General features: G+C 38.1%; 1 protein-coding gene across 2 annotated transcripts in view; it reads left to right on the forward strand.

Moving 5' to 3' along the window:
- The window catches only part of usp33 (ubiquitin specific peptidase 33), a 57,535-nt gene that overhangs the window by 20,132 nt on the left and 12,052 nt on the right, over nt 1-25,351 (forward strand). The window contains exons 5-19 of one of the 2 annotated variants that reach the window (XM_067454278.1): nt 7,050-7,202; nt 7,559-7,664; nt 7,756-7,825; nt 7,908-8,021; nt 8,120-8,198; nt 11,561-11,963; nt 12,337-12,474; nt 12,628-12,740; nt 16,498-16,551; nt 18,370-18,542; nt 19,734-19,804; nt 20,036-20,069; nt 20,154-20,199; nt 21,328-21,508; nt 24,447-24,573. In XM_067454278.1, coding sequence (XP_067310379.1) covers nt 7,050-7,202; nt 7,559-7,664; nt 7,756-7,825; nt 7,908-8,021; nt 8,120-8,198; nt 11,561-11,963; nt 12,337-12,474; nt 12,628-12,740; nt 16,498-16,551; nt 18,370-18,542; nt 19,734-19,804; nt 20,036-20,069; nt 20,154-20,199; nt 21,328-21,508; nt 24,447-24,573 — 1,862 coding nt within the window. The remainder of the gene's footprint in view (nt 1-7,049; nt 7,203-7,558; nt 7,665-7,755; nt 7,826-7,907; nt 8,022-8,119; nt 8,199-11,560; nt 11,964-12,336; nt 12,475-12,627; nt 12,741-16,497; nt 16,552-18,369; nt 18,543-19,733; nt 19,805-20,035; nt 20,070-20,153; nt 20,200-21,327; nt 21,509-24,446; nt 24,574-25,351) is intronic. The other variant, XM_067454281.1, reaches the window with a different exon arrangement.

The following is a 25,351-nucleotide window of genomic DNA, read 5'->3' on the forward strand; positions in this document are numbered from 1 at the left end:
AATAAGTATAAACAAGTGTTAATAACTAATTTCTTGGTTTTGGCCTTCATAAATACATCACAGCAGCACCGTCTGTAAAAGGGATAGTTCACCCAAAAATGAAAATTCAGTAATTAATTACTTACCCTAATGTCGCTCGACACCCGTAAGATCTCTATTCGTCTTCGGAACACAAATTAAGATTTTTTTTGTTGAAATCCGATAGCTCAGAAAGGCTTTCATTGACGGCAATTCATTTCCTCTCTCAAGACCCATAAAGGCATTAAAGACGTCGTTACAAAGTCCATCTCACTACTAGTGGCTCTACAATAATTTTATGAAGTGACGAGAAGTTATTGTGCGCAAAACCCCCCCGAAATAACGAGTTTAGTAATGGGCCGATTTCAAAAAAAGCTTTGAACCGTTATGAATCAGCGTATTGATTCATGATTCGGATCGCCAATGTCACGTGATTTCAGCGGTTTGAAACACAATCCGAATCATGAATCAATACGCTGATTCATAACTGTTCAAAGCTTTTTTTTAAATCGGCCCATCACTATATAAGTCGTTGTTTTTTTTGCGCACAGTAACTATTCTCGTCGCTTCATAAAATTATTGTAGAATCACTGTAGTAAAGGTCGACCGATTCATCGGATTTGCCGATTAATCGGCACCAATAGCTGATTGGTGGAACAATCGATTATCGTCAAAAATCAATATCGATAGTTTTTTCCGGTTTGCGTTCATTGCGAGAGCGGCTGAGAAGGGTGCTGTCATTACCCAGTAGCCTAGGAGAGCTCTGAGAAGGGTCTGCTGGTAATATATAGCGTGAGAGCGGCCTCTAGAGGCCAAATAAAAAAACTAGCACTGTTTACATTAACACGTGAGGCTGCACGCTGCACAGAGCGCGCGCGCGTTTAAAGGGAAAAGGTATGAATACAGAACACTTCAGTAAATGTTGCCAAACCATTATAAAGTTGTTGTTATTTTGTGACTAGATGCTTAAGCAGCGAAAGAACAGCAGTATATGTACTTTACTTGGTTGTCGAGTCTGAGAGGATGCTAACATTAGCAGTAACATTTACCTGAAGCAGTTAAAGCGATGTAACAACTAACTTAGTGATGTAAGAAACCAGACTGTATGGTTATGCATCCGACAGAAATATAAAAACATCAGAAACGCATGTGATTTCACTACATATTTTGCTATTTTGATTAGAAAACCGTTCTAAAAAAGCAAACTGCTTGGATTTATAAGAAATAACACTTAATATAATACAATAATCCATTTTATCCAATATTCCATTTGTAACATTAAGTAAGGTTGTATTGCTCAACTATTATTACACGGTGTAAAATGTATATTTCATATCATTCATGTAAGCTAGCTAAATAAGCTAATAAATCCTTGTTAACAAATGGGACTTGCAGTCTGTTACCTGACATTCACGTACATATTTCTAGGTTATAGCTAAAGAAACATTTATTTGTAATATTTTAATGTTTTCGTTATGTTCTGTAGATTTTTTTCTGTTAGAACTTGTCATTTTAATATATTCATATTTACATATGCAATTTAGAATTGCATATGTAAATATGATTTTGTTATTATTATTATTATTTTAATCTAGTATTTTTTTTAAAACTATCGGCCGATTAATCGGTTATCGGCAAAGGTGGTCCAACCTTGCTATCGGTATCAGTAAAATCCACTATCGGTCGACCTCTACACTGTAGTGAGATGGGCTTTGTAACGACGTCTTTAGTGCCTTTATGGGTCTTGAGAGAGGAAATGACATTGGTGTCAATGAACAATAAAGATAAATATTATTTTTTCAATCGTTTAAATTCCCAGTGTCATGAGTGTATTGTGTGTACCACGATTTATAATGGTAGATGAGTTTTCTATTGTGTTAAGCTGCTGTGCCGCGAGTTAGAATTGATATGGGCATGTATTACATGCTGTCCGTCACTGTAATGGTCGGAGTGGCAGATGTTGGCAGGGCTTGTCTTTGGTGCAGTTCTCATAAATGTTTTATTTGCCCCTGTCTGGCTGCAGTTGCACCAGTAGTAGTGCCGCAGTGAAAGCCAATCCAGACACATGAATAATGCAGAGAGCCCTTAGACACCGCTGTGCGCACAAACCTTGGCCTAACGTTGCCCCTCCCCATTTACCCTACCACATTTTCTGCCTTGCAGCAACACATTTTTGTTTCACCCTAAATTTTTGAAGAATCTTTCTGTTGCATTATATGTTGAGAAGGAGCTGTGCATGCAAGCTGCCTTTATTTGAGAAGCAGAAAGGCTCTGATATAGAAGTTTTGGCTGAAACCAGTAGGGGATAAATGGCTGAGGCTATTATAACATTTACTTATTATTATTGATAAACACATTTTACCCACAGTCATCAATGCCAACTTTGCAATTTTCAAGCTGAATTCAGCCTTTTTTAATTTGTACAGAACCAATGAGTTATTTGTTGTGTGTGGGTAGTTGGGTTAATTATAATAGTATATCTAGTATACCTATAATAGTATAGGTAGTTGGTGTATATTTTATAAGAAGTAGAACGCAGCCCCCACGCATTACACCTCTTGATTATCATGGCTCAGTCTTTAAATGAAATCAGTCATCAAAAACTGGGTAACTGACATAAAAAAAAACTTGCTCTTTGCCTTGCCCACGATTTGGCCGTCTGAGACAAATTTAGCAAATCTTAAAAGATTCCTCAGATCCTAGGCTAAAATCTTTGGTCGTTAGTTTGACATGTTCACCAGCAGCCGATTAATGAGCGCTGCGATCAAATTTTACCTCAGACAAAATTCTGCCAGTGTCAAAAGATTTGGCACAGAATCCTGCAGTGTGACTTCTCCTACAACAACAGTCAAAAATCTCGGTTTTTCAAGACAAACTATGACCAAAACGAGAGCTAGAAATTTCTTTGTAGCCAGCATTTCAGTCCCGCATGTAAATGCAGCTCACTGTCATCCAACGCGTCATTCATTGATGATATAAATCTCCGGGTGAGTTTTCTTGCGCGCGTCCGTTTTTAGATATGTCTTCACTATCGTGCAGTCTGACATTAATGTCAACTGAGATCTTACAATGTGACATGGCTTACACCGGGGATCATGTTCGTACAGTCTTACAAGTGACATTTCGCAAAGGTTTTTGAAAAATCGCACAGTGTGCAGGACCCATTAGGCCCTTTCACACCGGACGCATAACGAAAAAGCGAAGCGAATAAGCGAATATTCCGCATGAACGGAACAGAGTCTGAAGGGGTGTCTGCTAATCTTGTACAGGAGCTAAAACTTACCATAGCCGCTGCACTCGCTTAATCCGTGGGACAATTTGAGGATCTCCCCCCGAGAAAGCAGCTCATCTGACGAGACAAACCGCACAAGCCAATCGATCCGGAGCAGATGTTTCCAGTTGAGTCACAATTTAACCATTTAAGTACCACAGACGTACACAAGGTTTAGAAAACAAATCACCGATTTATAAAAGGTTAAGTTATTGCTGTCTGTAAACACAGTAGTAAACACAGCTGCAGATGCACAGCTTTGACTAGACCTACAGCTGTAATCTCATGAGAAACGCCATTGCTGGCAAAGGTTAATGTAGACTGAATAGCTTGAGTCGTGACATCAACTGGACATTTTGTCACCTTTGTTTCCTTGTATGTGATTGGTTGAAGCTGTTTTTGTCGCAGCTAGTGTAAAAAAAAAAATCTAGCCTAGAAATCTAGACGCATCCTTAAAGGGATACTTCACCGTTTTTTCATATTAAACTATGTTATTCCCTTAACTAAGATGAGTTGATACATACCTCTGTCGTCTGAGTGCGTGCACTTAATCTCTCTGAGGCGGGGTGAAATTCTGATAGCATTTAGCTTAGCACACTAATCACAGTTCATTCCTATGGAACCAAAAAGAGATCAAGTTAGAAGCAACCAATCAACTCCACGTTTCCCCTATTTAAATACAGTTACACGAATAGTTGGACGATCAAGTATGGTGACACAAAATAATACGTGGCGCTTTTTTAACCGAGTTAAAAAGGAGAACTATAATGTATGGCGGAATAGCACTTCTGAGAGTACTTCAACTCGGCGCAGTAAAAAGTCCCGGCCGAAACATCCTCCCTCACATCTCCCCCTCCCTCTCTCATTTCCGTAAATAGAACCAACGTGATCTGCACGCCTGCATCAGTAGTAGTTTGAGCAGAGTTGACGAAGTACCAGTTTGTAGGAAGATAGTTTGAACAATCATGGTTATAATGTGCGTCGTAAAGGGTTGTGAGAACAAGGCGAAGGTATTTAGTGCCGTCATGTTTCACCGATTTCGGCGGAAAGCTTGGTTAGCTGCTTTGAACATATGCAACAACATCGCTGGAGATTCTGAAGAAATGGCGTGTTTGCTCCGAGCATTTCACATATTACCATATTGACATTAAAGCTTATAGTGTAAGGGGAGTTTTTATGTTTATTTTCTCACTGCGGTTGCAGGTTTCTATATTGAGAGGTTCATCTCATAAAATCTGTTTGTTTGTTTTTATGATGTTCTCGTGAATGTTCCATCTGTAATATTAAACGTTGCTATGTTAAAGTATACTAATATTGGCTTTTGTCTTTTACTTAAGATCACTTGGAAAGCTGACACAGTGCCTGTTGATTTGGTGACACTAAGTTATAACGTTACACTACGGGCTTAGGCTTATACTTCATTTTTATTTCTGAGCTCACTTCTCAAGTACATCAAACAGTCAAAAACTCTGTATTGCCTGTCTCACAAGCGCACTGATTTCGCAGCAAAGTTACTTGTGTTTACTAGGTTAAACACCACAAAAGTTTGATAAGCTAAGGTTACTGCCACCTGCACTTCAGGACAACCAAATACCATGCAAACGGACACTTACAGTGTTAGGTGATGATCCACTTTGTTGTGTTCTTGCTTTGATTATTGTCGGTGTGGCAGAATCCTTTAGGCATAATCCTGTGGAGGTATAGTCCGCCTGTGTGACATGCTCAGAGCAAACATGCCATTTCTTCAGAATCTCCAGCGATGTTGTTGCATATGTTCAAAGCAGCTAACCAAGCTTTCCGCCGAAATCGGTGAAACATGACGGCACTAAATACCTTCGCCTTGTTCTCACAACCCTTTACGACGCACATTATAACCATGATTGTTCAAACTATCTTCCTACAAACTGGTACTTCGTCAACTCTGCTCAAACTACTACTGATGCAGGCGTGCAGATCACGTTGGTTCTATTTACGGAAATGAGAGAGGGAGGGGGAGATGTGAGGGAGGATGTTTCGGCCGGGACTTTTTACTGCGCCGAGTTGAAGTACTCTCAGAAGTGCTATTCCGCCATACATTATAGTTCTCCTTTTTAACTCGGTTAAAAAAGCGCCACGTATTATTTTGTGTCACCATACTTGATCGTCCAACTATTCGTGTAACTGTATTTAAATAGGGGAAACGTGGAGTTGATTGGTTGCTTCTAACTTGATCTCTTTTTGGTTCCATAGGAATGAACTGTGATTAGTGTGCTAAGCTAAATGCTATCAGAATGTCACCCCGCCTCAGAGAGATTAAGTGCACGCACTCAGACGACAGAGGTATGTATCAACTCATCTTAGTTAAGGGAATAACATAGTTTAATATGAAAAAACGGTGAAGTATCCCTTTAACATAGTGATGGCAGAGTTGCGCTTGCGTTCTAGTAAACACAGAGGCTGTCGAACAGCGGTCTTTCGAATCAGGTTTGACCGCGACTCTGGAAGGCTTGGAGTTAAGCTTTTCTCTGAGAAAAGAACAAAGAATGGCACTGAAGTCATTCTTAAAAAGGGAAGATGTGTTCTGCCGTAGTTTTGCCGACCGGATACAGCGAATGTTTAATCAATCTTTTAGCGCCGCTTCACATTGCTCTGGTTGGTTGTAACGCTATCCAATTGCGTGCAGAGGGAGTTTATCCCGCCCCTCGGATTGAGTCCTGTCAATGGTGAGTTTCCAGACCAAACATCTTGATGTGGGTCTGGCTTGTCAGGCTAAAAAAACTCAACATCGAGGAAAAAAAAAAAAAAATGTGGTTTTTTCGCCGCAGCACATTCGCATTTGTTGTGGAAGGGCTCATTACACAAACAAAAAATAGAACCCTCACGCAAATTATTTGTTCGCCAAAATCGCGTCCAGTGTGAAATGGCCTTTATTCTCCTTATTCTTCTACTTCTCCTTCTCCTTCTCCTCCTCCTTATTCTTATTATTTTTCTCCTTCTTGTCATTATTCTCCTCCTCCATCTTCTTCTCCTTCTTCCCCTCATTTCATTATCCTCCTCCTTCTTCTTCTCCTCCTCATTCTCATTATTCTCCTCCTTCTTTCCCTTCTTCTTCTCTTTCTTCTTTATCCTCCTCCATATTTATCCTTCTCAATCTCATTATTCTTCTCCTTCTTTCTCCTTCTCCTCCTCATTCTCATTATTCTTCTCTTTTTACTTCTCCTCCTCCTTCTCCTCCCCCTCCTCATTCTTCTTCTTGTTCTCTTTATTCTCTTCCATCTTCTTCTTCTTCTCCTCCTCCTCCTTCTCCTCCTCCCCCTCCACATTATTCTTCTTGTTCTCCTTATTCTCTTCCTTTTCCTATTCTTTCTTCGCCTCCTCCTAATTCTAATTATTCTTCTCTGTATCTTCCTTCCCCTTCTCTTCCTTCTCCTTCTTCTCCTCCTCCTCCCCCTTCTCAAAGCTGATATTTATATGGTCACCACCAATATATTAATATATTGTGCATCAAGTTATTGAAATTGGTAACACTTTAATGTAAGGTGATGTTACTACTAAATGATGCATAATTGCAAGTAATTAATCCTAAACCTAACCGTAACTCAATACTTATCTGAGTAAATGCAATGTAACTATGTCACCTTTTAATAGTGTAACCTTGTAATTTTTTCAGGACTTTGTGATTTATTTTATTTTTTATTTTTTTGCTTTTGGAATGTTAAACTTGAAAATACATTTTATTTTCATGTACATGTCCACCTAAACATGTACCTTTTTCTTCTAGGAGACGAGGCATAACCTGACAGTGAATCTGACCACTTTGAGAGTGTGGTGCTATGCCTGCACCAAGGAGGTTTTCCTGGAAAGAAAACTGGGCCCACACGCACAGTTACCCAGCGCTGCCAAACCCATCTGTCCAGTACAGACCCCTAGTCAGGTCAGAGCTCTAACATAGCTTGCTTTGAATGCAAAGCAGCAAAAGAAGTGCTTTGACCTAATTAATACATTTAATTTGTATATTTAGTTAAATACCTTGGATCATAATTTTAGTGTCCCCAGTCTAGTCTGAACCAGGCATAAAACAAAAGCCCAAATATAATTCAGTATGTACATTTTACAATGACATAATATTTGTCAGTTGGAATGTTCAGCATTCAAAACATAACTTTTAAACAATTTTAAACAGGCACACCTGTTTTTTTGAGATCACAGATTTTCTGAACATCGTTTAGGGGCAAACATGTAATCGTATTTGCCACTTTAATCATTTGCTGATAATCTCTGGTCTCTCAGGATCCCAAAGCTCCTGGGAGCCCCACCTCCCTGAGAATTCCTCCAGCGGGAACCTGTGATGACCTGGACATGGAAACTGAGGAGGAGGACGAACTGAGGACCAGAGGTCCTTATTCTCTCATGTCTAGAGTTTTGTGCATTTGCTATGCTTTGTAAATGCTGTTATTCTGAACCTGGTCATCTGTTTCTCCTCACAGGTCTGACTGGACTGAAGAACATTGGCAATACCTGCTACATGAATGCAGCACTCCAGGCGCTATCTAACTGGTGAGAACCACAGAAATCGCTAACGTGTTCTAATTGGTCTTTTCCAGTCTCTTTAACTCTCGTTTTCTGGTTTCTCTTCTAGTCCTCCACTGACTCAGTTTTTCCTGGACTGTGGTGGTCTGGTGAAGACGGACAAGAAGCCAGCGCTATGCAAGAGCTATCAGAAACTCATTACAGACCTGTGGCACAAAAACAGGTACATTCCTCTTGTGCCTTTTCCTATTTTATTCTCATTTTCAGGCATTTTTTCAAGTTTGCATTATAATTTTCATTGCTTTTTTTTGTGTGTTGTAGGAACTCCTATGTTGTTCCCACAAATCTATTCCAGGGCATTAAGGCTGTAAACCCAATGTTTCGTGGTTATTCCCAACAGGTATGTTATGGTTTGTTACAGTGATTTGTTTAAAAAAATAGGGGTCGTTTAATATTGTTCAAAAGTTTGGGGTCAGTAAGGTCAGTTTTATTTATACTTTTTATTTTACTCCACAAGGATGCATTAAATTGATTGTGATTGATTGCTTAATGAAATGTGAAAATAAAGTGAGTTTAGGCATCATAACATTCTTATATATATATATATATATATATATATATATATATATATATATATATATATATATATATATATATATATATCCAGTCATTAAAATGTAATTTAAGCCGAAATGTTTTGGAATTTTCCTCTTTTTTCCACTATGGAATATCACAAGAGATTGTTTTATCCATGTATTAATTTATAGTAAAACTCTGTTGGGCAGCATGCTATGTTTTATTGTATTTTCATTGTATTTCACAATTTTCATTGTTCATTTGATTAGATTTTAAAAGATTTGTTCAATTATTCATGTTTTATAGGGCCCTAGAATAGATATATTCATAGAGGACTAGCCTCATCCTGACCAGCCCAACTTAGTCCCGCCACAAACTCATTCCATTGGTTGACGATCCTTTCATTTCGACTAATGACAGATGAGGTCAAACTCAAAGGATCCTTCTAGCAGAGGGAAGTGTTAGAGCCTCCGTTTCACTTAGTTCTTTGTCTTTTTCACCCTTTCTCTTGACATACTTTGTCTTCTAGCTGCTTCTAAAAAGAAAACTCCCAGGTTTATTCTTGATTATGAGAGATTTTGTTCTTCTATATGGAGCTCAAACTGATTCAGAGTCTCTCTGTATGTTTGATCTCCTCGAACAGTGGCTTACATCCATTGTCATGCCTGGCTGGAGAGGAAGGCTGTTTGGAGAACTAGAGTTGACATGAATAGGCCATCACAGGCTGTTCGGAGACTGTAGGAGGCATTCATCTCATTTGCAGACTTTTAAAAAAAACTCAGCTAGACTGTGGACTCCTGTAGAAGGGATATTCAGTCAAAGTCAATGAATGCCTTGTTTTTAAAGTCATCCTTTCTATTACTGAGTATGGAGGGAAATGGGCATCGTTTAACACCATTATACAGGGAAGGCCTTCTGGTCTAATGTGCTGTGTACTGTTGTTGGAAACTTGTTTGCCTACAGGATTCTTAATACCAGGATGTTAGACGGGCAGTTGGCCATGTTGCCATGTGGATGAGCTAGTAATGACTAATGTCCTCATAAGCTTCAGCTGTTCCTATGGTGACGGGGTCCCTGTGGGTCCCTGGCTAATCTGTGGTTTACAAAGTGATGCTTCATGAATGTTGCATTCTCTTGATAATACCTGGAAATGTTTGGTCAAAGAGTCCCTGATTGTCAGTGTTCAATGTTTCAGAGCACATGCCAAGATTTGACGGCCTTGTTTAATGGACAGGTCTACAAAACGAAATTTAACTGAACCCAGTTCACCCATAAATTAATATTCTGTAATGTACTGGCTGAGAAATTGGGACTGGCAGATATATCTGCTTATTTTTTTCTCAGTAACCTCCTGTTATTGGACAGCTAGACTTGCAGAATAATTATTGGTTGATTTATAAATTGGGGCTTTCGCACCAGAGAAACATTTTTATATTTTCTATAACTATTGGCGGAAGTACCTGCGTTTTGGCATGTTCACACATGCAACAATATTAGTTATCAGAACGCCTTTTGAGAGGACTTAATTAGCTCCTTATTCAGAGGAGGATCTAACCAACACAATATGACCTGTGTAAAAGACACACAGTTTACATATATTTACTTCACAAACATGGGAAACCGCAATAGATAGATTAACGCTGAAGTATAGGCACTTCTCAGCCTTTTTACACTAAGAATTACATCCATGTGACTTTTAAAAAACCAAGCAAAACATGTCTATGCACTTCTGCTCAGCTAGTGACATTGAGCTAGACTGGGTAAACCCAGCCTGATCTGCCGGCGATTTGATTTTGCCCGGGAACTCAGTCTGGAAGCCTGTACATTCATTTCTACTGTTTCTGTTACACTTTTGCGGGAACCAATCACAGACTGGCTTATCCACCTGGCATGCTATTGGCGGGTTTAAAACGATAACAGATAAAGAAACAATGGGTCGTTGCCCGTTGATCACGCCTCTTGTGGTCTGATTGGTTGAGGGACCATCCAATTGTGTTATTCGAGAGTTATTTGAATAATGCCAGTTGATTACGGTGATAGCCAGACAAACATTGAGCATCAACCACACAGCAAAAGCTATAACCGAGTTCCTATGAATACCTGGTGCGAAAGTCACTAATAATACTGAGCCCCACACGACGAAGAATTTGCTCTCACCACTTAATTTATTCCCTCATTTTAGTTGCATTATAGGGACAATTTAACAAAATTCAAACAAGGCAACAAATTAGTACCACATGACCATGATTTAACTAAAACTAGGGAACAAATGAATAAAACAGTGGGATGTGTTCTTAATTTGTGGCCACTATAACTATTTTTCTTCGATGTGTCATATGCAGGGCTAAGTAAAATAATGTGTTTCAGGGACTGAACAAGTTTGATTTTATGTGATGTTTCAGCCACACCACTAGATGGCAGTGTAAGTCCAAGATACTGCTACGTTGGCCAGCGCAACATAAACAAAACAATGACTGAGTGTACCTTTAAAGACAGATTAACACCAAGAACAATTATTAATTTAAGAACTAATTATTTTAACCTCCACGCCGACACAAAAAAGTTCTGTTTATCATAAGTATGCACTGCAATTTTGTCGTCTGCTGCTTTAAATGCTCGAACCTGGTGTGTCTTGATTTAATCTTTTATCAGCTGGAAAAAAAGGCATTCTGAAAGTAACTCTTAGCAGTGTGAACAAGTTTCACAGAAGCTGCTGAGCGAATGCGCAGAGTAAAGTCATAACATAATTTGAAATACACTTTCTAATGTAAAATGTATGTATGTTCTATGTATCTAATATGATAAACAGAGCTGCATTACCTCGTACTTATGACCGGAAAAATGTGATAACCGTAATAATAATAAAAGTATAATAATAAAAAAAAAGTATAATAATATAATAATAAAAGATGTGTGCAACAATCGCTCCAGCGGCCTTGCTCCGCTCCACAACACTCGATCCTGCTATGCTTTATACTTCAGTAACGTTAATAATAATAACAAACAGAAAATGTATTTCTGTCCTAGCCTGATTATTTTTCCACCGACTGTGAGGTGAAGACCACATGTCCCAAGATTTTGCACTCAAACCTGGTGTCATCAAACTACACCTTTGTTTTGAATAGGTGCCCTCTAGCGGACAGAAAAGTTACATAGTGTAGCTTTAAAATCTCTCTCCATCCTTAGGACTCTCAGGAGTTCCTGCGCTGTCTGATGGACCAACTGCACGAGGAGCTCAAGGAGCTCATTCCTGAGCCCGAGGACCCAAACCAGCCTGTGGCCATGGATGATAGTCCCGACGAGGACAACCATAGCCAATCAGACGACTTCCAGTCCTGCGAGTCGTGTGGCAGCAGCGACCGTGCTGAAAACGAATGCCCTAGAGTCCCAGAAGACATCAACGAAGCTGAGATGCTGATGTCAGAGCAGAACCAAAACAACCGGGACTGGCAGAAAGAGAAAAATCTCATCAACAACCTTTACCGTGATGGTTCCCATTGCGACCTGGATAAAGACGTGGACACGACCACCGAGTCAAGGCCTATTATCAGCAGCCAAGGAGCCATTAAAGCTCAGGGGCGAACTTCAGGTGAACGCAAGACCATTCGTTAAATTCAGTTAATCATACATGTCAGGCTGAAAAATTCAATTTTTTCGGTCTTTGTTTAGAGGTAAAATTTTAAATGGCTGCTCATTGGTAGACTGTTTGCAAACATCCCGAAAGCATCTGATCTCAGGGATGTGGATATGTTTGCACCAGCTCTGCAATTCGGCACTCTAGCGTTTTCATGATTTTACTCAATGGAATGGGGAATTTAGGCCAGATTTTGTTCGAAATTACATCAAATATATTAATTCTTTAATTTCGTTTGCTGTATGTCAGGGCCTTACTTGGAATAAATTGTGGTCAGTGGTGGTTTTGTTTGCGTTTATTGACTGGATTCTGTTTCCTCTTTGTTCAGACTCAAACCCTGAAAACCATGTCAGCAGTAGCGTCAGACCGCAGAGTCCCAGTGGAAATGAGGGAATCACATCTAGACTGTCCAGCAGTCCCCCTAAATCGTCAATGTGGGCAAACCTGAACTCCACTCATAAGAAAGGTACCAGAAAGCACTTTGGCAATATACAATTATTATTATTTTTTTGGTTATGTACTAGTTTAATGTACTAGTATTGTTGATAGCTCATTTTCATAACCTGAACTGAAACAGATTTGGCATTGATCCAACGGTTGTGATATGTCATTTTGACAGTACCCTCGTTCACACCACCTAAGAACAAGCGGCAGAGGAAATATCGCAGCATCATCTCTGAAGTGTTCGACGGCACCATTGTCAGCTCAGTTCAGTGCCTGACCTGCGACCGGGTGAGTGACCTGTGTTTTTCACCCAGACATGCACCCAAAAAACCTCACTTTGACATAAATATACATAGGGGTGTAACAATATTCAAATCAATCTAGAAAAAACACAATACACCACCCATGGAATGCCCCCCACCTCCTGCTGCCCTGGCCCATTGTTGAGGTTGACCTCACTTTACCTTGTCATAAAACGAAATTTTCTTCCTTGACATTTGATTAAATAGTAATTAGGGGTGTAACGGTACACGTTTGTCCCATGAATACAGCGTTGTAGCCTAACCACCAATAATCACCATAAGCTCCGCGTTTTGTTACTTTCGATAAGAAACTAAGGGCAGGATTTAGCGCGAGAGCCTAATTCCACAAAAAAAATTCTGCTCGCGATCTACTGACGACACGCAAATTAAAGCACACAGACGCAGCCGGATCATTTCCATGATGACCAACACAATCTACCAAGAGCAGCGTGAATTAGCGCCTGGTTTAAGACATGCTTTTTTTGACTCAATAACGCGCTAACACTAATTCATTTTAACGGCACTAAATTTATTAACGCGCGATTAACGCAGCACGCATTTTCTGTTTGATCCGTGGTGTAGCCCGTAGTTGGAGAAGTTGAGATAAGCCATAGATGTAAAGGATGTAGCAGCAAACATTAAGAGGGAAAGAAAAGGGTTAACATTAATATTACTGTTCTAAACCAAAAAGTGCAGTTATTGCCTACAAGCTACCATATTTTCTGTTTAACTTTTATTAGACTCCAGTTCGAAAGAAAAGTGCGTTTTTACACTGAGCACATTCTCTACAGTCCAAGCGCGAATACACTGCAAGCTCGCTCTCGCTCATATCCGAGGTAAATCATTAACACCATCACCACTTACAGTACGTGTTTCATTCAACTTAATACATTACAATCGGCTAAAACGAATATGCAGGTTAGTTTTCTGAACAAGAGCACTCCCGAGTCCGTGTTTCTCACACTGTTTGCATGAATCGCGTACAGTTAGGTGCACACACACAAAATACCGGCAGTTCAATAGATAGCGTGCATCTCTTAAAGGGGCCACACTATATTCCTACTCGTGGAATATGGACCTTCTCTAGGTATGGTGTGATACTGGTGCGCTCCCAGGTCCGCATAACAGCTTTCACATTACCAATTTTTCATACGAACTGTGCCCTATTCTGCCAGTGTAAAAAATCCCTTTATTTATATTCTTAAAATGATTGAAATCACTGCTTATTCTGAATTTTTTAAGATTAGGTTTAAGAGACATGAACAAGTTATTTGATAAACATCTATAACATTTGATACATGTTTAGTCTTCACTAATAATAAACGAACATTTGCATCAAACATGCATATTTGTCCATATCCATGTTGATTAATCGCGAGTTAACTCAAGACAATCATGCGATTAATCATGATTAAATATTGTAAAGAATTGACACCCTAATTTAGAGGTGCCCTAGAATGAGTTGAAACAATGTTAAATTGTTCTCTGATATCTACATAGAGGGTATGTGGCTTATTTAAAGGCAAAAATTATCCAGATACAGTTTTACAGGTCCATTTACAACCCTATAAATTGTCCCTAGGATGTAATGCTCTGTTTTTGCCTTATTTGGAATAATCATGAATATTAATGTTGAGCTCTGCTCTAATTGGCTTATTTCAGCAGCTCACAGCAGTTCAGCAAAGCGGCTCTTGAGTCCTGACCGTCCTGACAGAACACAGACGGACTGAATGAAACTTAAGCAGAACATCTCAAATGGAGATTGCTAAAATACAGCTTACTTGTTTATTGGTGTTCAGATCACCCGTGCACGAGAAAGAGCTCGTGTGCATATGGTTGCCAGATTCTACATGTTTAGGTAAAACACCGGATAGTATACGTGTTCTTTTCACAGAAAAGCTCTGATTGGGGGATTTAAATGACTGAAATCTGGCAACCGCAAGCAAGAACGCTCTTCCTTCCCTCAGACACAAAACCAAAACCAGAGATTTTAGACTTGTCTTTTTTCGTCAACGATATTGCATGTTTTATATCACGTTAGTCACAATGTAGGGTATGCAGGGACTGTGATGTACTCTGAAATACAAGCTTGCAAAAACACCATACTTCAGTTCTCAAAAATATACATATATATATTTTTACAAAATGAATAGCCTTGTCAAATGACTATCGTTTTAACTTATATGGTGGAAAAGGTGACGTTTGCTAGATGGATCGAGTGAACGATCTAAGCAAAGTATCTACGGTACAAAATAATATTACCCTTTGTCATTAGACACACTATTTAGTTGTGTATGGTACTTGGTGTTTTCTATTGTTACTGTACTAGCATCTTGCGTTATCTAGACAATGCTGTCTCTCTAAGAAACTTTCAATTTAATCAGAAATTGTTTAAACAGTCAATAAGTGGATAAATCACTACCTACTGCTTGCAGGAATATAGTTGTAATTGCCACTTTCTCCAGTTTAAGACGCTGAGCGGAGCTTGCTTGAAATTGGCTGAACAAATGAACGGTCCTGAATTAAATTGTTGCGGTATCCGATTATAAACATCAACCATGACTGTTGACATTTTTTTATCTGTGGGAAGAGTAGAAAAGTCCTCACATCCCCTGCACAGCCTGGAACATGACATGTCCATGAGAGCTACCGTTTTTGCTATCCTCGAGTGACGCTTGTTTACCTGCAGTCCCGATGATTCGGCTCCGTCAGTTCCGCCTGACAATGCAAATGTTTGGACATATGCAAATGTTGGGGGCGTACATATAAATGATCCCAACGATTACGTCACGGTTGGCGTTATGTTGAGAATCACTTAATTTTCCAGTGGTGTTTTTTCATGCACGAGATTTACATATGAAGTAGGAGGCAATGGTGTTTGAGACTCACAGTATGTGATGTCCATGTACTGAACTCTTATTATTTCACTATGGCAAGGTTAATTCAATTTTTCATTCTAGGGCACCTTTAAATACTCTCCTTTAAATAAATTTTGCATCTGAAAGGGAAACCCCTACAGATGTAAATAACCCTGTCCATGCCTTTTCAGTGCAAATATTTCACTGCGTGTCTTTAGTAAAACCTGATAGTAGTTTTCTGACACCAAAGGGGATGGTTTGTCTGGTGCAAGCTGTTAGTAAATCTGGCCCAAAGTGACATATTTCAAATTCTGTCCATTCTATCACAAAATAAAGTAAATTACGGTTTGACGCTCTTTAATGTGGCCTGACAGAACACTGTATAGGAGCGAGAGTGAATGCGATCATCTCTTCCTCTTTAATACTAGTTACAGAATAAACATGAATGAACATCTGAAGGTATGTTGGAACTAGGATACAGTACAACTTACTGAAACGTATCGTACCTCGTGTTATCGCTCAAACAGTGTTTCAACGGCAGAAATGAATCGGTGAAACACCTTGTAAACAATAAAAGCATTTACCTCAGGCAAGTCATTCAGTGTCTACAGCTTGTTAGTTTGCCAGAGAAATGAACTCTTTCGTAAATATATGCACTATATTAGCCTACATATTAGTTATATTTTACTTAACCTGTTAGTGATGTCTTAATTTAATGTATGTTTAAATAAATCTGTCAGCCACTGTGTATATAATGATTACTATTATTCAGCGGACTGGAGTCGCAACATGTACTTTTTAAATTATAACTGAATTCATTTATAGTCAGAGACACAATTTCTTCAGTAAACCACTGTTTAATAAAAAAAGCAATTTTATGTTTAGTTTTCTCCCCCCTGCTGTACTGAACCCGTACCGAACCGTGTCTTCAAAACCGAGGTACGTACCGAACCGTGAGTTTGGTGTACCATTACACCCCTAATGTATACAGTTTGAATGTATGTATGTGTGTATTTATTTATTTAAGAAAAATATATATTTTAGTGCTCGAATTTCGGCGTGGGATTGCGGGTATTGCGCATTATTTTAGGTCTCACGCTTATAATGCAGGAAATTCCTGCAAACATTTATTGACTTTAGAATGAAGGTTGCATGAGTAAATTAATCCACGCAGATCATAAAATCTAATTATCATTTCATTTTAAAGTCATTGTAAAACTTTTCTTTCTCTCAAAATGCACTAAACATCACATTACATCTGCGCAAGGCGTTTCGGGAGTCGGGACAGTTGACGGAATTGTCTCTTGCACAATTGAGCCAGTGTTGCGTTGTCAATAAAGTTTACCATTTGCCAGTCTTTTTATGTCCTACAAATTTTAAACATCCAAGCGTTTTTAAACTATTCGGTACTCACGAGAGATGGTTTTCTCTGCGCGCCTACATACAGTAAAGCCGCATTACAAACAGCACGCGAGTAACAAAACAAGTACTTTTTTTGCGCATTGTATTGCTTTTAACAGCCAAAAACACACAACATTGCATCAAAATTCCGGTCTTGGAGAGTATCCTCTAAAAAACAGTTGGTTATGTCTTAAATAAACATGTCTAACAGAATAATGGATCTGTGCATGAGCTCTTAAAGTGACAGTAGCCTAATAATCTGTCTGCCATCAATGTATTTAACTTATACAGGACTAAGGCCCCGATCACACAGAACGCGTTTTTGCAGCGAGAGGTGCTTTTTTTCTAAAATCCTTTTGGCAGTGAGCATTATGAGCGCTGCTTATGCTTCCCGGGCGCTTCACGTTTTCACCGCCTGCTGCACCTCGCGTTTTTGAAGGAGCGCTCCGAGCGCACGAAGTTTGAAAAAATTCAATTCAGAGCAGAAAAGCGCCTGACGTCATGGTGTTTTTTTTCTATTGTCCAATTAAATGAATGGAGAGGCGGGCCTTCTGTTGTGGTGATCATTACCTTGACTGACAGGACAGCTGATTCAAGGGTTTTCTAGCAACATAAACAAATTTGAACCTGAAAAACGTGCTCTGTGATTGGGGCCTTAAAGACTAGCCAGTGTTATTTTATATTTGATTACTTTATTCAGTTTCTGTAGTATTTCTGTGCCTGAATACTACTGTTAGACCCACCCCAAAAATGATTTATCTTTATTTAATTTGTATCTTTATTCTATTTTATTTATTTGTGGTATCTTGTAAAACACTAATACAATGAGTGTGCAAACATTAGGTGAGATAAATATAATTATAAAAAAATGTCTAAATAGTCTAAAAAACTATTTAAAATGATGACAATGGTACTGTTTTTACTGCATTTGTATTAAAATGAATTCGGCATAAGAGACGACTTTTAAAAACGTTTTAAAAGATCAAACTTTTGAATAGTAGTGCACATTATATGTACTTTTTTATGATGTTAAAATGTATTGATCAAATGAAAAAAAATGTAGTATTCACTTCATTGTCTATGCAGGTGTAAGTAATGTTGCATTAATTAAATATTAGAGTTTATATTATTAAATAGTTTATAATGTTGTTAATTAAATCAACACCGCTTGCATATTAAAATGATCAGTGATAATAGAGGAAATTGGACAAAGCATGACATGATGATCGTTTTGTTACAAAGAGTTTATTGTCATCCCAGTTGTTTAAATGGCTGTTATTGGTCGTGGCAGCAGTTGCAGTTTCAGATTCTGCATTTTAAATTAGGCTCCTCTGTTACTCGTCCTTCCTTTATCAGGTATCGGTGACTTTGGAGAACTTCCAGGACATCTCTCTGCCCATCCCAGGGAAAGAGGACCTTGCCAAGCTGCACTCTTCCTCCCACCAGACGGCTCTTGTCAAGGCTGGTTCCTGTGGAGAAGCCTACGCCCCTCAAGGCTGGATTGCTTTCGTCATGGAATATATCAAGAGGTATTATTTGTACCCTTGTTAAAAAACAAAACAAACAAAAAAACACTTTGGGGTACTTTTAAAAAGATCAGTTATTGTAGAAATAGTGTTCATTGCAATTAAAAGTGAAAATGTGTAAATCATGCAATGCATACACTATACATTTTTTAATTATACTAAATTCAATTAGTTGAACTTAAAGTCCCCCTGCAGTCAATAATTTTATTCTTTCAAACTCATCTCAGAATTACATATTTAATGATTCTCTTATTTACATTGTGTCCACATTGTTGTGACGAAAAATAAATACCTTTATGACTATCTTTAGTTTTTGAGACTGTCTTTGGAAATTGGTCCACTGCAGTTTAAAGGAGAAAATACTCAGGAATTGTGTTGGCTAATAGTTCTACTCATGGTTTTTACATTTTACGCAATTTTCAAACACCACACAGACAAATTAAAAACTTGATGTTCTCCACAGGGGGTCTTTAAGAGTGCTTTCTTTTTGACCCACTTAATTAGGAATTGCAAATTTTTTGACATCTTATTTGAATATGTCTGTTCAAGGACAAGAAGACGTGAAAGAGTATTTGCGCTGTCTGAGACGCAGATTTCTGGGCGCTTCCCACACAGCGCGCAAGTAATGAATTGAGTTCCCTTTCACGTCTTCTTGCGCTTGAATATTTAAATTGGCATGGCTAAACTGTTCACGTTCTTACAATTTTGTATTGTTAGAATTCATGAAAATGTTACTGGCCAACTTTCATATACTCGTCAACACATTTTTTTTATCTCATTTGGAGCGTGGCGAGTGTTAAAGGGTTAGTTAACACAAAAATGAAAATTCTGTCATTTAATTACTCCCCTCCACGTCGTTCCAAACCCATAAGACCTTCGTTCATGTTTGGAACACAAATTAATATATTTTTTATGAAATCCGTGAGCATTACGACACTTCCCTTACGGCATTGATCCTGCCTTTTGTTCACACGGCACGTTCCGGGACTGATCCCGGCAATGTTACCAGGTCCCCATCCTGGGATTGGTCCTGGGATCAAGGACATGTTTGCACACTGAAGGACTGTAGCAATTTTATGGCAATTTTCTGGGATCAGCACTGTGTGTCAAAGTGGCTTTTAACATTGTAGACCAAAGAAATGACTTAACTTGTTTGTTTTTGAATGATTGGCTATTTTTGCTTCTTGATCATAGTTGGTTCTGGGGGCCTGTGGTCACGCTGCAGGACTGTCTGGCTGCCTTTTTTGCCAGGGATGAACTAAAAGGTTTGATGTTTTTCTCTCTCTCACTCAAAGCTTTATATGTCATTAAAACTAACCAGTAGCTGATCTATTAAAAAAAGAAAAAAGAGATGATAAAAAAAGAGACGGAAAAAAGGAGATAAATATACTTTATAGAATTTAGTATGTATATTATATATATTTATATTATTATATTTATAACACCTCAATGGTGCAATTCTTACTGGCTTTGTGTTTATTTTTTTATTTTTTCAGGAGACAACATGTACAGTTGTGAAAAATGCAAGAAGTGAGTATGAGCTTGTTGTCAAACTTCTTGACTATGTCGATGGCAGAAATGAAAGTCTTAATGTTGACTGTTTGCTTGTTTCAGGTTACGAAATGGGGTCAAATTCTGCAAAGTTCAGAGTTTGCCTGAGGTAAGCAACCAGATGAGCTATTATGGTTATTACACATTATACATTATTTAATTCCGGAGCTTGAAAAAACAAACTCAAAACACACCACAAACGAAGTCCACTATGTCTCGTCCTTGTATCAAGGCTGCCTAAAACGAGCACAGAACTTTGGCCCTTGAGAAATAATAGTAATAACAATGGGAAATAAGGTCTACTGAGTCATCTGTTTCCTACAGTAGATTTATGTTTGGAGAGAGTCCAAGGATGCCTTTAAACCACAATATCTGCTGCCATCTGGTAAATATGCTCAGGGATCTGTAATGGCAAGCGCAGCCATCTTATGGGAGTCATTAGATCTGATGATTGTTCAGTACATCTGTTGAATGGCCAAAGCATTTTGCTGATGGAAACCCTCAACTGGTAGTACTAAATAGCCATGCTGTAAAATAGTGTTGTAGTACTCAAGACCGGTCTCGAGACCATTTTTTGAAGGGCTAAGTCTTGTCTTGGTCTCAACCTTGACCTCATTTGTACTCAGTCTTGTCTCTGATTTAGACTAAAAGGACCTGGGATATTATTTCAAGACCGATCAAGACCACAACTGCAAGGAAAATTCACAAATTGCCAGTGCATTGTCTGATTTATTTAACATCATTTATGTGGTCGGATGTAAAACTTCTGGCTTCCAATGCAATCACTAAATCATTTTTTATTTGATTTCATGCTATTTTGCCAGGTTAAAAATGTCACGAAAATTTATACAAATGCCCACAAAAGTCCAAGATATGATTGCAAAAAGTACTTGTATTAGTGCTTGTTTTTTATATTAATAACATATGATCTAATTAAGCAATTTTGGCCAGAGCGCTGCTACATTTCTACATTTCTCAGACAATTTCAGATGAATTTGAGGAATTCTGGTCTGGTCTTGGTCTTATCTTGATCTCAACACACTGATCTCAGTTTAGGTGGTCTTGACTACAACACTACTGTACAAATTGCTCAGGTAGTTATATTTTTATATGAACAGGCATACAAATTCTTGCTGATTTTTTTTTATTTTATTTATTATTTTATTAAAATTATTGTAGGAAACTGACAGCAGACTTTCCTGCTTTGTTCAAATTCTCTTTACTGTCTCCCCAACAGATTTTGTGCATTCACCTCAAGCGCTTCAGGCATGAGCTTATGTTCTCCACCAAAATCAGCACTCATGTGTCCTTCCCTTTGGAAGGCCTTGAAATGCAGCCCTTCCTGGCCAAGGACAGCTCCGCCCAGACCACCACCTACGACCTGCTGTCCGTCATCTGTCACCATGGCACTGCCAGCAGTAAGTCGGAGCTTTTCGATGAAGGAGATTGCTGTAAATGACAGTAATACTTTTGTGACAGTTACACAAAGTAGTATTACATTTAATTATTCATATTACTTATAGAAGCTTGTTTCCACCATGGAATAAAAATTAATTAATTAACTAATTAATGGAAAAAGGTTATTGTGACTTGTTCATATAACTTGTTTTTGCATCTCACAATTCGCACAAAAACAGAAACTCGGAATTCTGGTGTTTTTATTGAAATTGCCTTTATTTCTCACAATTCAGAGTTTATAACTTGCACTTCTGCCTTTTTTTCCTTGCAAATATTTTACGTTTAGTTTGAGTTTAGAATTCTAAGAAAAAGTCAATTTTGAGATGTTAAAGGGTTAGTTCACCCAAAAATGAAATTGATGTCATTAACGGCTCACCCTAATGTCGTTCCACACCCGTAAGACCTCAGTTCATCTTCGGAACAGTTTAAGATATTTTATATTTAGTCCGACAGCGATTTTTAAGTGTAGGCACACTATACTGTTCATGTCCAGAAAGGGAATAAAAATATCATCAAAGTAGTCCATTTGTGACATCAGTTAAGCCCCGTTTCCACCAAAATTACCCGGAACAATTTGTACCAGGAACTTTTTTTACAGGAACTTTTCTCCCCCCAGACCTGCAACTGTCTGCGTTTTCACCACGATCTAAAGTTTCGAGAAGATTAGGCAAATAAGTCCGGTGATGTAGGACTGCGCGCGGCTGCTCCTCCAAGTCAGTGACGGACAGTAATCATTTTTGCGTGATACTATATCAATCCACGTTTACAAGCACACTTTTTTTGTCATTCCGATTGAAAGATTTAGTGGACTGTTTACATGAGACGTTATCTAAACCGATCTGGTGTTTACATGTGATGACTTTCAATTGCAATCATTTTGTGACATGCAGTTTGTCTGCCGCATCAAAAATGTCAACACTGTTTTCTCCAGCAGCTGAATGTGTTAACTGTAGCCATAGCAACTCTTAACGGCCACCAGGACTAAAACAGTATTATATAATCTATTTATTTGTTGTAAAGTGTAATAATCATCTCAGAAAAAAAAAACATTTCTTCTGTCAGGCGCAGTTAAAGTAAAAACTGCCTGAGTCAATATACGCTGTGTCATTATTCCAACATTATCTTCATAACTTATGAAATAAAAAGTTTACTCCTCAGAAAAATGAACTTTCCTCTCTTGTCAACATGAGCGCGGCGCGTGCCGTCACGTCATGTAAGGACACACACTTAAAAGTAATCGGTCAGGTCGTTTACATGGTGAAAAATAGACTGTAAAAAAATTAATAATGAGTATGGAAGAGATTCAAGCTGTGCTGCTTTTGCTGGTTTACTAAAGAGGTAATTATCACCACAGAAAAGAGCACTTGTATACTCCGAAAGCTTGTAAGCTTTTTTTAGATTTAAAATGACTGTATATTATTAGCAGCTATTACGGACATTGAACGTGAGATGGCTGAGACGAACGCTCGCCATCAGACAGAGAACAAGACTGATATTTACTGAACACAGAACGAACCTCGCAAAAGACTTTTAAAAATGCCATTTAAAATAAAAGGCTGCGTGAGCTCAACCAATCAGCATGTTCAGCGCCCAAGTCCCGCCCTCGAAAGTTCCTGAACTTTGAAAAAGTACTACCTCGCGAGCAGGGCCGTTTTGAGGGGGAAATATTTACCCGGAACTTCATTTAGACCCTGGTTCCTGCGGTCAAAACACACAAAGTACCACCCAAAGTTCCTGGTTCCTGGGTAAAGTTCCTGAGGTGGAAACGCGGCTTTAGTTCATTAGAATCTCTTGAAGCATTGAAAATACATTTTGGTCCAAAAATACTACTTTATTCAGCATTGTCTTTTCAACGTTTGTTTTTAAACCTCAAATAAAGATTCAAACAATCTTTTTGAACACTTAAAAAACATTACACCACGAATAGCTTGTTTTCACAGAGAGGTACGTCTCAATACAGTTCAGTATGGTGCGCATTTTTTGCTGTTTCCATTTGTAAGTTTTGAATGGGAAGGGTGTAAAGGGTGTAATTTTTCGGCTGTGTTTTTCCTTGCAGCCTTGGCTCAAATAAAGCATTTCTTCTTCTTGTGAAAACAGCCACATGCTGAGAAGCAAGAATAAGTTCTACTGTATGTTGTCCATTGTCATTTACGGTGTTGCTTTCTTCTTTGCACAAGAATGACATTGATCGCTACACCATGCCTATCATAAGCGTACAGTTGGTGGTGGAAATGCAAACGCATTATGTATACGTTTGTTTAGTTCGGAACTATTCGTTTAATGTGTGATGCCCAGTTTTTCTGTAATCATTTACAAACTTGGCAAGTGTATGATGCTTAGTGTTTTAAAATCTGTTCAGATTATTAGAGTTCAATAATAGAGAAATTATATAGCTGTAAGTAGCGATGAAGGGGCAACAAAGGCAGTGCAGAGCCAGAAGAGCAAAAACAGCAGAAATAGAATGTACGTGAACAGATTGGTTCAGAAGTACATGTGAGAATAAACTCAAAATGAAGAGAAAATCACATTAGAATTAACACAAAATGAAAAACGTTTCTAATCCAAGTGGCAGATAGATTAGTTCAATGCTTACCTAGATAATAAAGGAATCAAAGTGAGACAACATTATACATACTTTTATAAAGTTTTACTAAGCAGTAATTAACCCACATCTCACATCGAACCACTCGGAAGTCACACTTTCACCCAGAAGAAGAGGAAACAGTGAGACAAAGAAGAGACAGTGAGATTAGGGAAAGACACCAGTCGAATTTGAACTGGCATGAGCACCACAGCTCAGTGTGACAGTTGCTGTGAGCTAATCTCCTCCAGGCTACAGCTCTGATATTACAGATGATACAGACTAAGATTTTTAATGTGCTTTTTGTTTTGTTCAAGGTGGTCACTATATTGCCTATTGTCGGAATGAGCTGAACCAGCAGTGGTACGAGTTTGATGACCAGAGCGTTACTGAGGTGTCTGAGTCCTGTGTTCAAAACGCAGAGGCATATGTGCTCTTTTACAAGTAAGAACATACAGTACACAAACACATATAGTATACAACCCAAACCAGGATTTGTTTTGTTTTTTTTACTTAAAAAGGTTAAAATTCATATTTTCTCATCTCTCGCCAACACTATTTAGATTAAGAGACAACAAATTATTTGTTCTTCAATTGTCCACGTTTTAAACTGTTAAAAATGTATTTATTAATCTGCCCTAACAATAATGCTACTAACATATTTCAGCACTTCATTATTTCAACCCCATCAGAATAACAGAGTTAATGTTAGTAATATCACTCAAATATTAGTGTTGCCAAATCGATTAATCACATGTAACATAAAAGTTTTTGTTTGCATAATATATATGTATACACTATATTGCCTAAAGTATTGTGACCCCCCTCCAAATCATTGAATTATATATATATTAGGGACAATTAGCAACAATACAGTTAGTCCACGGTTCAATACATACTTCGGTTTTTAACCACGTTTTTTTTATAATTCTATTCTTAGGTGACAGGAACAGAAAAAGGTTAGGGAGAAATGTTTTTATTTCAATACCCTTTCTTGATTTTACTTAAAAGACTTGAAAACCCTTACTTAAACTTAAAACTTTACTTAAAAAAACCCTTGTACACATTCCCATTGTATTGTATAATATCAAATAAATAAATTTTATATATATATATATATATATATATATATATATATATATATATATATATATATATATATATATATATATATATATATATATATATTTACAGTGGCAGCTCAGAGATGAACAGTAGCATT

This window comes from Pseudorasbora parva, chromosome 9 (assembly GCF_024679245.1).
Source record: "Pseudorasbora parva isolate DD20220531a chromosome 9, ASM2467924v1, whole genome shotgun sequence".
Taxonomy (NCBI): Eukaryota; Metazoa; Chordata; class Actinopteri; order Cypriniformes; family Gobionidae; genus Pseudorasbora; species Pseudorasbora parva.